The 12,614-nt window shown below is 38.5% G+C and overlaps 1 protein-coding gene across 1 annotated transcript in view; it reads right to left on the bottom strand.

Moving 5' to 3' along the window:
* Gabra3 (gamma-aminobutyric acid type A receptor subunit alpha3) overlaps positions 1-12,614 on the bottom strand; it is a 229,142-nt gene that overhangs the window by 139,141 nt on the left and 77,387 nt on the right. The window contains exon 3 of the mRNA XM_050123660.1: positions 1,457-1,578. Within this exon, the coding sequence (XP_049979617.1) occupies positions 1,457-1,578 (122 nt within the window). The remainder of the gene's footprint in view (positions 1-1,456; positions 1,579-12,614) is intronic.

Here is a 12,614-nt window from a genome sequence, read left to right as displayed (position 1 = left end):
GGGGGGGGGGGGGGGGGGGGAAATGGGAGGCTGGGAGGAGGCGGGAACTTTTTTTTCCTTTTCTCAATTAAAAAAAAAAGTAAAGAAAAAGAATGGTGAAAAAAAAGTAAAAATCTACATTGATATAGACATATATATACACACCTATGTACTTATGTGTATACAAGTATTTATAACTAAATAGTGTCGATGCACATGTGTGTGGATGCACACATGTGTCTACCATTTTCTAAGCTCTGTTCACAGAAACAGAAGCAATGATGCTGCTATAGCAAGAAGAACCTAGCACTCAGAATTTAGATTCTAAATATAACTCCTTACAAAATATCTATTTCAGAAAAGTGATTTATTGCTAGGCTGATTGAGGCAACACACAAGATAAGTCTAAATGAATCATTCATGACTTCTACTAAGCAATTGTTCAAAACATGGACTAAACATATCAAAATAACACAGAAGCCAAACTGAAATGATTAGAGTCAGCAAATACGGCAAATTGGGAGAAAAATTCGTCACCAAAATGAATAGTATTGTTTTCGAATGTATCAAGTAAGATAAGAAAATTCATACAGGTTATTAGCTAATTAGCTAAAAGGAATACACATGATGCCTTTGAATAATGCCCTCTTAAAATATATAGGAATAATGGATTTGTAGCCATCACTGTCACTATTTATGCAAAGTAATTAATAGTTGTTAAAACTATTGGATGCAAGTTGGAAGAAGAGCGGAATAGTCTCAATATTAACACTTCTCCATATGGTACCTATTAAGTATAAGATGAAACATGGTGATTCTAGGGTGCATAACCTGGTAGACATTAACATTTAAAAATTGAAAATACACACACACACACAGTGTCTCCTTCTTGAATAATTCCCCAAGAAAGATTCAATTAGCTCTTGTGCTTTTATTTCCAGAAAATGAATAAAGAACACCTTAGCAGCACCATAAAGAAGTAACTATCAGATTATAGGTTAAAAGCTCACGATGATTTTCAAGCCTGGAATGGATCCAAATCAAGGGAGATTGCTATAAGGAACATTTAGTTATTATTAGAAAATTTGAATATGGAACACTAATTAGAAATGAGTATTAGGTTAAGTTATATGTTTATTGTTTATAAAATAATTCCTTTGCTCTATGGAATTATATAATGAAGTATTTAACAATAAAAGGGCATAATATAAATGACTATCAAATTGTTTGGAAAGAATTAAACACGTACACCTGCATATTTGCCATTCAACATAGCCCATAGTATAATGTATTTGTCTCATTTAATGAAATCCTACAAAATTGGATGTGAGGTCACTTGCTGAAGTGAAGGTTAGAATGAAATTCTAATGCTCAGAGGGAAGAAACTGTACACTAAGTGCCTTGGTCAACAGAAGTCACCTTATTACTCTTTTAAGGGGCAATATCTTAGCAGAGGGCTTTTAAAAGAATAACTGACCTCCAAGCCCAGGTCGCAGCCGGTTATCATAGCCATCCAGAAGTCGATCCAAGATTCTGGTGAAAATAGTGATGTTATCAGTGCTGTCGTCAGGAATATCTGGAGCATGCTTGGGAGAGAGTCTGCAATGAAAAATAAGAGTTCTTAATAGGCAACAATTACATGACTCACCATATGAATTCTAGAAGATTTTCTAAGAAGATAAGGCAAATTTAATAGCTGTACATCTTGACCCATAGAGCAAGCAATTTCTATTTGTTACAAAAATTGCTTGTGTGGGAAGAGAACAGAACTCAGTACTTGCTCCCTTCCTTCTACATTTGCATGAATTTTGCCAGATACATGTTACAGCCTCATCTCAGCAGCAGACAAACAAACTGAAATCCTGGACACAGTGTTACTGAGAACAATACCTGGAACTCAACTGATTGCTTCAACTAAAGAAAGAAAATGTTATTATTGAGAACTTAACCTCCAACCTAGTCCAGAGAGGCTCAAGATCACAGAACAGAGTCAGATAAAACCTTGAACTACTCTCAGGCCCTCCCTTATGGAGACAGCAGTCAAAGCCAGTAGTAGTTTAGAGGATACAGAGTATCTCTTCTCTGTTATTTTATAAGTGCAGAAACAAACTGAGAGAATAAACCAAATTTACTCACACCCATCACTAACAGAGGCAGAGATAGGACAACAATCAAAAACTCTTTGATTTTCTACTCCATCCTACTTCTTTTGGTTTGGATGCCTTCTGAAAGCCCTTCTGAGTACCATGTGCTTTTCTAAAGAGAAATCATGCCCAGATACTATGATAGATGTTGCTACTCTCTACAAGAGGAGCTTGGTGTTATTAGACAGACAAGGATTTTTGTTTTGTTTGTTTGTTGTTACAGTTGTTTTTAATCACTAAATAATATTCTATTGTGCAAATGTACCACATTTTCATTATTTATTCTTCAGATTAGGCTTTTCCTAATATTTGGCTATTGTAAATAGAGAAGAAATAAACATGGATGAGCAGTATGTATCTTTATAATATGAAATGGAGTCCTTTGGATATACATCCAAGATTAGTTTAGCTGGGTCATGTGTGATCTACTTCTAGCTTTGTGAGGAACCTTCATAGCAATTTCCATATTATTTCCATAGTGGCTTCTCCAGTCTTCACACCCACAGACAGTGAATAAGTGTTCCTCTTTGCCCACATTCATGCAAGTATCTGCTTTCATTTAAGTTTTCTGAAATTGGCCATGCTGACTGGGATAAGATGAAATCACAAAGTGGTTTTAACTTGCATTTTCCTGATAACTAAGAATACTAATTTTTTTTTAAATTTCATTTATTTGTATTTCATCTTTTGAGAACTCTCTGTTTAGTTTTATAACATATTTTTAACTGGGTTTGTTTTCTTAATGCATCTTGTAACCCTCAGTAGAGAATCTTCTATTTTCCATAGATAGCTATTAATACAGAGACATACGACTACACAGTGTACAGAGAATAAAAGACTGTAGAATGCCTATCCCTAATTGGGACAACTATACAACATCCTCTCCTCCCAAGGCTCCAAGATCATTGTAGAAGAGGGTGCTGAGGGATTATAAGAGTTAAAGGTAGGGGATAACCAGGAAACTGTTATCTGAACTCACAGGATGCATACCTGTGAAAGCTCAAGACAGACCAAATCCCAGCATGTAGACAGAAGGTTAGTTAGCAAGGAATTCTACCCCTGTACAAGGAGCTATTGGCAGTTAAGAGAGGGAGAGTCAATTTTCTTTAAGAATGAGACCCCCTGATAGGTCGATGATGCTCAAGTAGAAGACCACATAGATTGGATTCAATGTTTGTAAAAATAAAAAAAGGAAGGAGGAGCACAAAAGATCAGATGTGTACAGAAATGAAGAATGGATCTGGGAAGAGCTAGAATAGGGAGTGAGTATAATCAAGATACATTGCCCAAGGTTCTCAGCAAACTAAATATTTTTTTTAAAAAAATCCTACTTCATGTTCCGGCTTTGTGGGAGCCTAGCCAGTTTGGATGTTCACCTTCTTAGACCAGGATGGAGCGGGGAGGACCTTGGACTTTCCACAGGGCAGGGAACCCTGACTGCTCTTTGGACTGGAGAGGGAGGGGGAAAGGAGTGGGGGGAGGGGAGAGGGATGGGGAGGGGAGAAGGGTGGGAGGAGGGGGAGGGAAATGGGAGGGTGGGTGGAGGCAGAAACTTTTTTTTCCTTTTCTCAATAAAAAAAAAAACTCAGTGTTAAATACAGCCTCAAAATATTCTTAGTAAATTTTTCAACAATTGGTAAAATGTCAATGCCAAATACAAGTCAAAATGTTTTTAGTTAATTTCTCTATGATTTTTATACTTGATTACTGATATATTTTTCTCTTGAATAGATAAGCAAATGCTGGTTTGTAGTAGAATGTTAAATAGAACCTTCTTTTCAATAATTGAAGTAGAACAAGATGTAGCTTTTGCTTATCCAAAGGTACTTTAGAAAAATAGCCACGGTACATGATGATAATTAAGGACCTTAGAAGTCACCTAATTCTTTTCCTTTTACTTGGGAAACATCTTAGACATTAGTACCAATGACAGAAGGAAACTGTACAAAGACATATGTGTATTAAATTTATGGGATGGATCCCATAGTCATGATTATTATTCTTCATATCTATCACTGTTGGTTAGATCAAGTAAGATAAAGATCATTTTCTATAAAGAATAAGATTAGGCTGCCAACACACCATCTGTAGGTCAAACAAATTTAATAATTTATTAGTCTCAAAAACATATTGTTAGTGTTTTCAGAGGATTAGAATCAAGTAAAGTGTCAGTTCTGTCACTGCCACTGGAAATAAACGGCTTATTTCTGGTTTTTTAAATGTAGGGTCTCACAAAGACTGAAGAGGCAACCGTGGAGACTATACCAGGCCCTCTGTATACTTGCTGTGGTTCTTTGGTTTGTAGGTTTTGTTCCATTCCTGACAATGGGAGTAGAGGTGTCTCTGACTCTTTTGCCTATTTTTGGAACCCAATTCCTCACACTGGGTTGCCTTGTCCTGCCTTGATATGAGATTATATGGCCTATTCTTATTAAATCCTCTTACGCTGTGTTTGGTTCACATCCCTGGGAGGTCTGCTCTTTTCTGAAGAGAAATGGAAGAACAGTGGGTCTGGGGGAGAAGGAAGGTGGGGGTTGGGAGGAGAAAAAAAAGGAGAGGTTGAAGTCAGGATGAATTGTATAAGAGAAGAATAAATAAAAGAATAAAATATTTATTTTGAAAATTTCATTAAAGGGTACTGCAAGTGAGAACTGTTTCTTAATTTCTACCTCAAAACTTCTAATAATAAAATGAGAAGCCTTTAAAAGTAGTGTACTTTTACCTATGAGGAAAAGTTCATGGACCATGTACAGATTAAATACTGGATGCCAGTACCACCAGTATCAGTTCAGCCTCATCAAGGATCACAGTGTGTTTACCTTCAGGGAAAGCAAAAGAAGCACAGCTGCAGAGCTACTGAGGCCGTTCACACAACAACCCAAAGAGAAAAGAAGAGCACTTCAATAAAAAAAAAAGGGAATGTCCCTAATTCTGCATAGCTCCTAGAAAAAAAATAGACTTCTTTACAATTCTAGAATACTGCTCTTAAAGCTTCCATACATCTCCAAGACTAACCAAATAGAAACCCTGTTTCTTAATCTGACATTCATAGCTTTCTATAATATGTTCCGAATATATGTTTACAGTTGTAAATTTCACTACTTCGATCACAAATTATAGACAAATAAATTAATTTATTTATTTCATTTCTCAGGGTTCCCAAGGCATTCATTCTCCAAGAGAAGCCTTTCCCATACGTGTGAAGTAAAACTTAAGATTCAACCCTACAGCATTATTTGTAATAGCCAGAATCTGGAAAAAACCTAGATGCCCCTCAATGGAAGAATGGATAAAGTATAGAATATATACGCATTAGAGTTCTACTCAGCGGTAAAAAAAAAAACCAATGACATCTTGAATTTTGCATGCAAATGGATGGAAATAAAAAGCAATATCCTGAGTGAGGTAACCCAGACCCAAAAAGATAAATATGGTGTGTACTCATTCATTAGCGGATTCTAGCCATAAATAACGGACATTGAGCCTATACTTCGTGATTCTAGAGAAGCTAAATAGGAAGGTGAACCCAAAGAAAAACATGTAGTTATCCTCGTGGATATTGGAAGTAGACAAGATTTCCAGGCAAAAATTGAGAGCTTAGGGATGGGGGTAGAATGGGAGTAAGGGGAGATGGGAGAGAGAAATGAGAAGGGGAGGATGGGGACAGCTTGGGGGATGGGATAGTTGGGATGGAGGAGGAGTGGATATGGGAGCAGGGAAGTAGATATCTTAATTAAGGAAGCCATTTGAGGGTTGGAAAGAGACTGGAGTTTAGAGGGGTTCCCAGGTGTCCAGGGAGATGTCCCCAGCTTGTTCCTTGAGCAGCTGAAGAGAGGGCGCCTGAACCAGCCTTATCCTATAGCCATACTGATGAATATCTTTCATATCACCATAGAACCTTCATCTGGCGATGGATGGAGATAGAGACAGAGACCCACATTGGAGCACCGGACTGAGCTTCCAAGGTCCAAATGAGGAGCAGAAAGAGAGAGAACATGAGCGAGGAAGTCAGGACCGCGAGAGGTACACCCACCCACTGTGACAGTGGGGCTGATCTAATGAGAACTCACCAAGGCCAGTTGGACTGAGACTGATGGAACTTGTGATCAAACTGGACTCTCTGAATGTGGCTGACAAGGAGGGCTGACTGAGAAGCCAAGGACAATGGCACTGGGTTTTGATTCTACTGCATATATTGGCTTTGTGGGAGCCTAGTCTGTTTGGATGTTCACCTTCCTAGACTTGGATGGAGGGGGGAGGACCTTGGACTTCCCACAGGGCATGGAACCCTGCTATTTGGACTGGAGAGGGAGGGGGAGAGGGAATGAGGGTAGGGGGAGGAAAATGGGAGGAGGGGAGGTGAAAATTTTTAATAATAATAATAAAATTAAAAAAGAATATTGATTATATATTATTCAAGCACTAATCAGAAACATCTGAAATCTGATTGCACACATTGTACTATCTTTACAAAAGGTATTTGATAAAGAAAGAATGGGTTTGGGCTATAGAACCTATTATCGTTCAGATATAAACTGTCCTCCCAAATGCTCATATTTTGAAGTTTTGTCCTCAGCTGTTGGTCATATTGAGAAGTGATTTTACAATGGGGGGCTCTAGCTTTCTCAAGTGAATCAATAGTTTATGTCATGTATTATTAAAAATTGGGAAATAGTGGAAGAAATAGGTGGGAAGAGTATGTCCTTGAAAGTTGTGTGTGTGTCTGTATTCTCTCTGTGTGTCTTTCTCCAACTCCATCTCTCTCATCTTTGTCTGTCTGCCTCTCTATGTCTATGTGTGTGTCCCACCTTTCTTTTATCCTAGAAACTGTGAAATAAGTGTTTTTTTTTCCATCACCGCCTGCTGCCATGATGCTCTGATTCACTATTTGCAGGTCCAGAAGCAATGGACTCAAGTGACCACAGACTGAAATATCTGAAACTCTGAGCCAAAATCAATCATTCTGCTCTTGTTTCCTTTGGAATTTTTTCCTAGAGAAAAAAGAAAATGACACATGATCTATCTCAAGAAGGCAGCTGTTCTTTTCGGGAATAGCTTACACAGACTAGTAAACTAGAAAACTCTCAGCTTGAGATACACCCATTCAACATGTGCCCCAGCTGTTCACATTAACTTGTTTTTCCAAGTTTATTTAAAATAAAGACCAACTCCTTCATGCATGCTTTCTTAGGCACTTCAAAGAACCTGCTGTATAAAATCACAAAGTCTGACAAAAATCAATACAAGTTATTCATTATTAAAGCAGTTTCATGAGTCAGCTTCAAAGAAAATAAACATGAATTCAGCGCAAAAATATGACACCTCATATGAATCTACTGTTATAATTTGGGTTCACTTTCATTTAAATTACTTTTCTTTGCATTAGTTTGAAATACACATAGAAAACTGGTCCACTTTTTCTCCTTGCTTTTGAACTCTAGAAACATGGGCATTTCAACTGAATCTCAATTTGTGCTTTAGAATTCTGAAAAGGCCCAACTGGTATCTCCAGTACTGAGAAGTAGTCAGAAGAGGCCAATTCCCTTGGAAAACTTAACCACACTATGTTAGAGATGATGAAACTGTGAAGTGACGGACCATGGATACATGATTCCACAAAGGAACATAGGCAGACACTGACCAACTTCAAATGACTCGCAATCCAAAGTTTTCAAGGAAGTCAGAGTTTACTTACTTTAAAACATTGCCATGGAGGCATATAATTTTCCAAGTCAGCTTCTTTTATTCTGAACTATTGTAACAATACTAATATATGAGACAACGTTCTGATAAGAGGACCTTCATAAACCAATCTATAAGCAATTTATAATAGTTTCTGTAGAGAGAAAAATAATATAAGATAGGAAAGCTACAGTGTTCGAAGCGTTTTCTAGCCAAACACTATTTGCTCCTTAACTGATAGCCACAACTCTGATTAAAGCAATAAGCTGGACCCTAGCTCAAAGCTTCTCAGTCCAATCTAGTGGCTAAAATCCTCACATTGGAGATTCCTGAGTCATTGCCTTATCCAACTGACCAGATGTGACATCACCAAAACTGACATTATACAATAAGAAGTCAAGGCATCATCTAAGGAGTTTGCCTGATCATTTCCTCGCATACCCTGTATCACAATTTTTTTGTCCTGCATCACAAATGCTACATTTCCATTTTAAAATGGAAAATGATCAAATGGTATTTCCTAGTTCGCCAAGTTCTAGAAGAAAACTGCAGGCTACCCAGTCATGTGGCTAAGACAATATGTAGTCAAGTTTGAAAGACTACTAAATATCAGCTTATTTTTATTGTGAAAAACAGTACACTGTAAGTGACTGATAGAACAGGGACCATTACTAGGTTCTGTGGGTTTCATTCTGTAACTCTTTAGCTATGTCAACTTTGACAAATCACTTAACCGCTGTCTCCACATTTTATCTGTAAAATGGGCTAACAAAATCATCAAACTAATCACCCTGGAAAGGAAAATTAGATGAAATCTCTTGGATAAACTAGGGATGAGGGAGCAGGGTAAAGGAGAGGGGAGGGGAGATGAGAACATGAGGGAAAGGGATGGTTGAGCAGGGAGAGGGATAGAGTGAGAGAGTAATGAAAGTGATATATTTTTTTAATTTTTTACTCAGAAGATCGTGTCTTTTTCTACTTTCCATGTAGATTAGATCCATGTGTGTCTCTCTTGGGGTCCTCATTATTGTCTAGGTTCTATACAGAGAGCTATTACAGGGTTAGGAAGAAATCTGGCATAGGGAAATGCCCACAATTCCACAAGGATGACCCCAGCTAAGTCTCCTAGCAATAATGGAGAAGGTGCCAGAATTGGCTTTCCCCTATAATCAGATTGGTGAATATCCTATCATCATAGAGCCTTTATCCAGTAACTGAAAGAATCAGATGCTGAGATCCACAACCAAACAACAGGCTGAGCTCTGGGAATCCAGTCGAAGAAAGGTAGGAGGAAATATATGAACAAGGGAGGTCAAGACCATGAGGGAGAAATCTACAGAGACAGCTGAACCAAGCTTGTGGAAACTCATGGACTCTACACTGACAGCTATGGAGCCTCCATGGGATCATATGTGGGAGACAGTGGTGAAGTTTGAACTAACTGTGAGGCCCCTGGCAGTAGGATCAGGATCTATTCCTGGTGCAGGAGCTAGCTTGTTGGAACCTATTCCCTATGGTGGGATGTCATGCTCAGCCTTAATGCAGGGGTGAGTAATTTGGACCTGCCCAACTTGTGCCAGACTTTGTTGACTCCCCCATGAGGGTCTTTACCATTGGGAAGAGTAGATGGTGTGGTGTAGGAGGTCCTTCTGTTTATGTGTTGTTTTCATTGGTTAATCAATAAAGAAATTACTTGGCCTGATAGGGCAGAACTTAGGTAAGCAGGGAAGATAGAACTGAATTCTGGGAGGAAGAAAGCAGAGTGAGAGAGCCTCCATGGAGCCACCAGGTCAGACTTGCTGAATCTTTCCCAGTAAGCCACCACCTCGTGGTGATACACAGATTAATAGAAATGGGTTAAATCAAGATGTGACAGTTAGCCAATAAGAGGCTAGAGATAATGGCCAGACAGTGTTTAAATGAATACAGTTTCTGTGTGGTTATTTTGGGTATAAGCTAGTTGGGTGGCCAGGATGAAAATAAGGCCTTTCCTCCATCAACAATGATGTATGGGCTATGGAGGAGGCATGAGAGGAGGAATGGGAGAGAAAACTGCAGTTGGAATGTAAAATGAAATTAAATGATTAAATACAACTTAAAAAAAAAGTCTAAGTCAGAAAATCAATCCAATATTGAGGTGAGCCTACACTGTATAGCAAGAGTAAAGCTAACATGGGCTATATGTCAAAATCACAGGGGTGTTTTGTTTTATTTTTCTTTCTTTCTTTTCAAAAAAGCCAGGTATGGTAGCACACATACCTAAAGTCTCAGCACTAGGGAGCTTAAGTAAAAGAAATGCAAATTGAAAGCCACCCTGGGATACACATAAAACCCTGTCTCAAAACCAGTCTCCTCAATTCTAATTGAGTAACAAAAATATTAAGCAGTAACCAGAGGGATGCAGTATCTAATAAACCATATTATATCAGGAGGAGACCGGAAAGAAATGAGAGTTACTAAATGCAGATTAGAAAGCAAGGAGGAAATTTAAGAGCTATTATATAGGAATATAAGGAAATGGTATAGGGTCCTGTAATTGGTAGACATTGTAAGAAAGTAGCCATGATATTACTATAGGAAACACTTCCGTACCACTTAAGGTATTTCTGTGCTAGCAATGTAGCTTATTGTTGATCAGAGCATAATGCTCAGGTATTCCTGCACAGACTAGTTTGCTAAGCATTGACAGTATCTTAGGTCTCGTGTTTGGTTCTGAAATTTTAAGGTTTGACAAATTAGTGCTAAAAGTATTAATGTATTGATTCTGTGACTATGATTGCATGGAAATGGAAGGGATTGTTCTTTTCATCCTTATGCTTGAAATCATAATTAGTACATTTATGTCTACAAGTGTCAGTTTATGCCAAGGTTAAAAGAACTGAGAAATATGTTTTTTATTACTTTTCAATTATATGTATTAATGTGTACCTGTATGTAATTATATGCATATGAGTATAGGATACCACTAAGGCTAAATGTGTCAGATCCTCTAGAGCTGAAATTACAGGTGATTTCAGGCCTCTGGATGTGGGTTTAGGTGCTGGGACCTAAACTCAGATTCTTTGTAAGAAAAATATACAGTCTTAAACACTACAATCTCTCTCTCTGGCCATGAGAATATAAGTTTCAAAATGAATACTCTTTTATCTTTTGTATAATGACACCAAGCTATGATATGTTATGTAACAAGAAATAATGAACTCACCCACCATCTTCTCTTTAAGTTAAAATATCAACAGTCACCATTATCACTACCATAAAATCAATTTGTTGGTTTGCTTTTTGAGACAGGGCTTCTCTGTGTAACAACCCTGGTTGTCCTGGAACTAGCAATGTAGACCAGGCTGGACCTGAACTCACAGAGATCTGCCTATCTCTGCCTCTGGAGTGTTGTGACTAAAAAGGCACATGCTACCACTACCCGGCGCTACCATATAGTCTTGATACAGAAGAAAAAATGTATACATATATAGTGTCACAACTCTTTAGGTCACGGTTTCTAATGCATATTGAACTGTGCAGCTATGAGGCTTAGTGTTTTTCATTTACCCTACTGGATACAGTTTTTGAGAAAGGGTCTTATATATCCCAACTTCTGATCTTCCTGCTCCTACCTCCTATGTGCTAAGATTTCAGGCTTGTACCACCATACCCAGGGCCAGATACATTTTCTTTGTTGTTGTTATTTTATTCTTTCGAGAATTCTGGCTTGTGATAACTATATTAATAAGGCGCCTTCGTACCCTGAATTCAACTTTTATGTCCGCCATGGCTAAAAAGTTGCATAAGGAAAGATGAATTTTGGCTTAGAATTACTGGGCTTTCAAATTGCCTTCGGTTCTTTCTTTCTCTGAACTAAAGATCTGCATACCACATAAGAAAACGTACTTTAGGGCAGACCACCTGCACAGGCCCAGGCGGGGCAGCAGAGCACCTGCCCAGGCCCAGGCGGGATGGCAGACCACCTGCGCAGGCCCAGGCGGCTCGGCAGACCACCAGCGCAGTCGGCAACAGACAGTGGGGACAAGCGCACAACACCAAGAGCAGATCGCCCCACTACAATTAAAGCAAAGAGGTAGGCCTTTGGTTGGCGAGATCCTTGGCAAACAGGGAGCCTGGTCCTGTTCCTGAAGACCCTTCTGAGGGGCAAGAGGGAACTTGGCCCCTGGCAGGAGCCAGGAAACAGAGCAACAGCATTTTGTAAGAGGAGCCCCTGGCAAACAGGGAAACCTGATCCGGTTTTAAAAGACCCATTAATTAGATAGCTTCGATAGGAGGAGATGGGCAGGCGCCAAGGCAAGAATTCACCCGATAATCTGAAAAACAACATGAAAACACCAGAACCCAAAGATCTTAAAACAAATGGACTTGAACACCCTAATATGGAAAAAGTGGAAAAAATTGACTTTATGAAAGCAATAGAGTCCATTAAACAACATGTGAAAAATGCCCTTATAACCAAAAGTTTGAAGAAATGAGTGAATACGTACATGATACCCTTGGAGACCAAGAAAAAACAATCAAACAGGTAATGGAAACAGTTCAAGAATTGAAAACTGAAAGGGAAGCAAGGAAGAAAACACAAACTGAGCACCAGCTGGATATGGAAAATCCAGGTCAACGAACAGAGCCTACAAAAACAAGCATAATCAATAGAATACAAAAAATAGAAGAAAGAATCTCAGATTCTGAAGACACCATAGAGAAAATAAATGCACTGATCAAAGAAAACAGCAAAGCCAACAAATTCTCATCACAAAACATGCAGGAAATATGGGACACAATAAAAAGACCAAACCTAAGAATAAT

This window comes from Alexandromys fortis, unplaced genomic scaffold (assembly GCF_014885135.2).
Source record: "Alexandromys fortis isolate MF-2015 unplaced genomic scaffold, M_Fortis_MF-2015_v1.1 scaffold_206, whole genome shotgun sequence".
Lineage (NCBI taxonomy): Eukaryota > Metazoa > Chordata > Mammalia > Rodentia > Cricetidae > Alexandromys > Alexandromys fortis.
The sequence above is the reverse complement of the archived record's forward strand: the minus strand, read 5'-3'. Positions and strand labels throughout refer to the sequence as shown.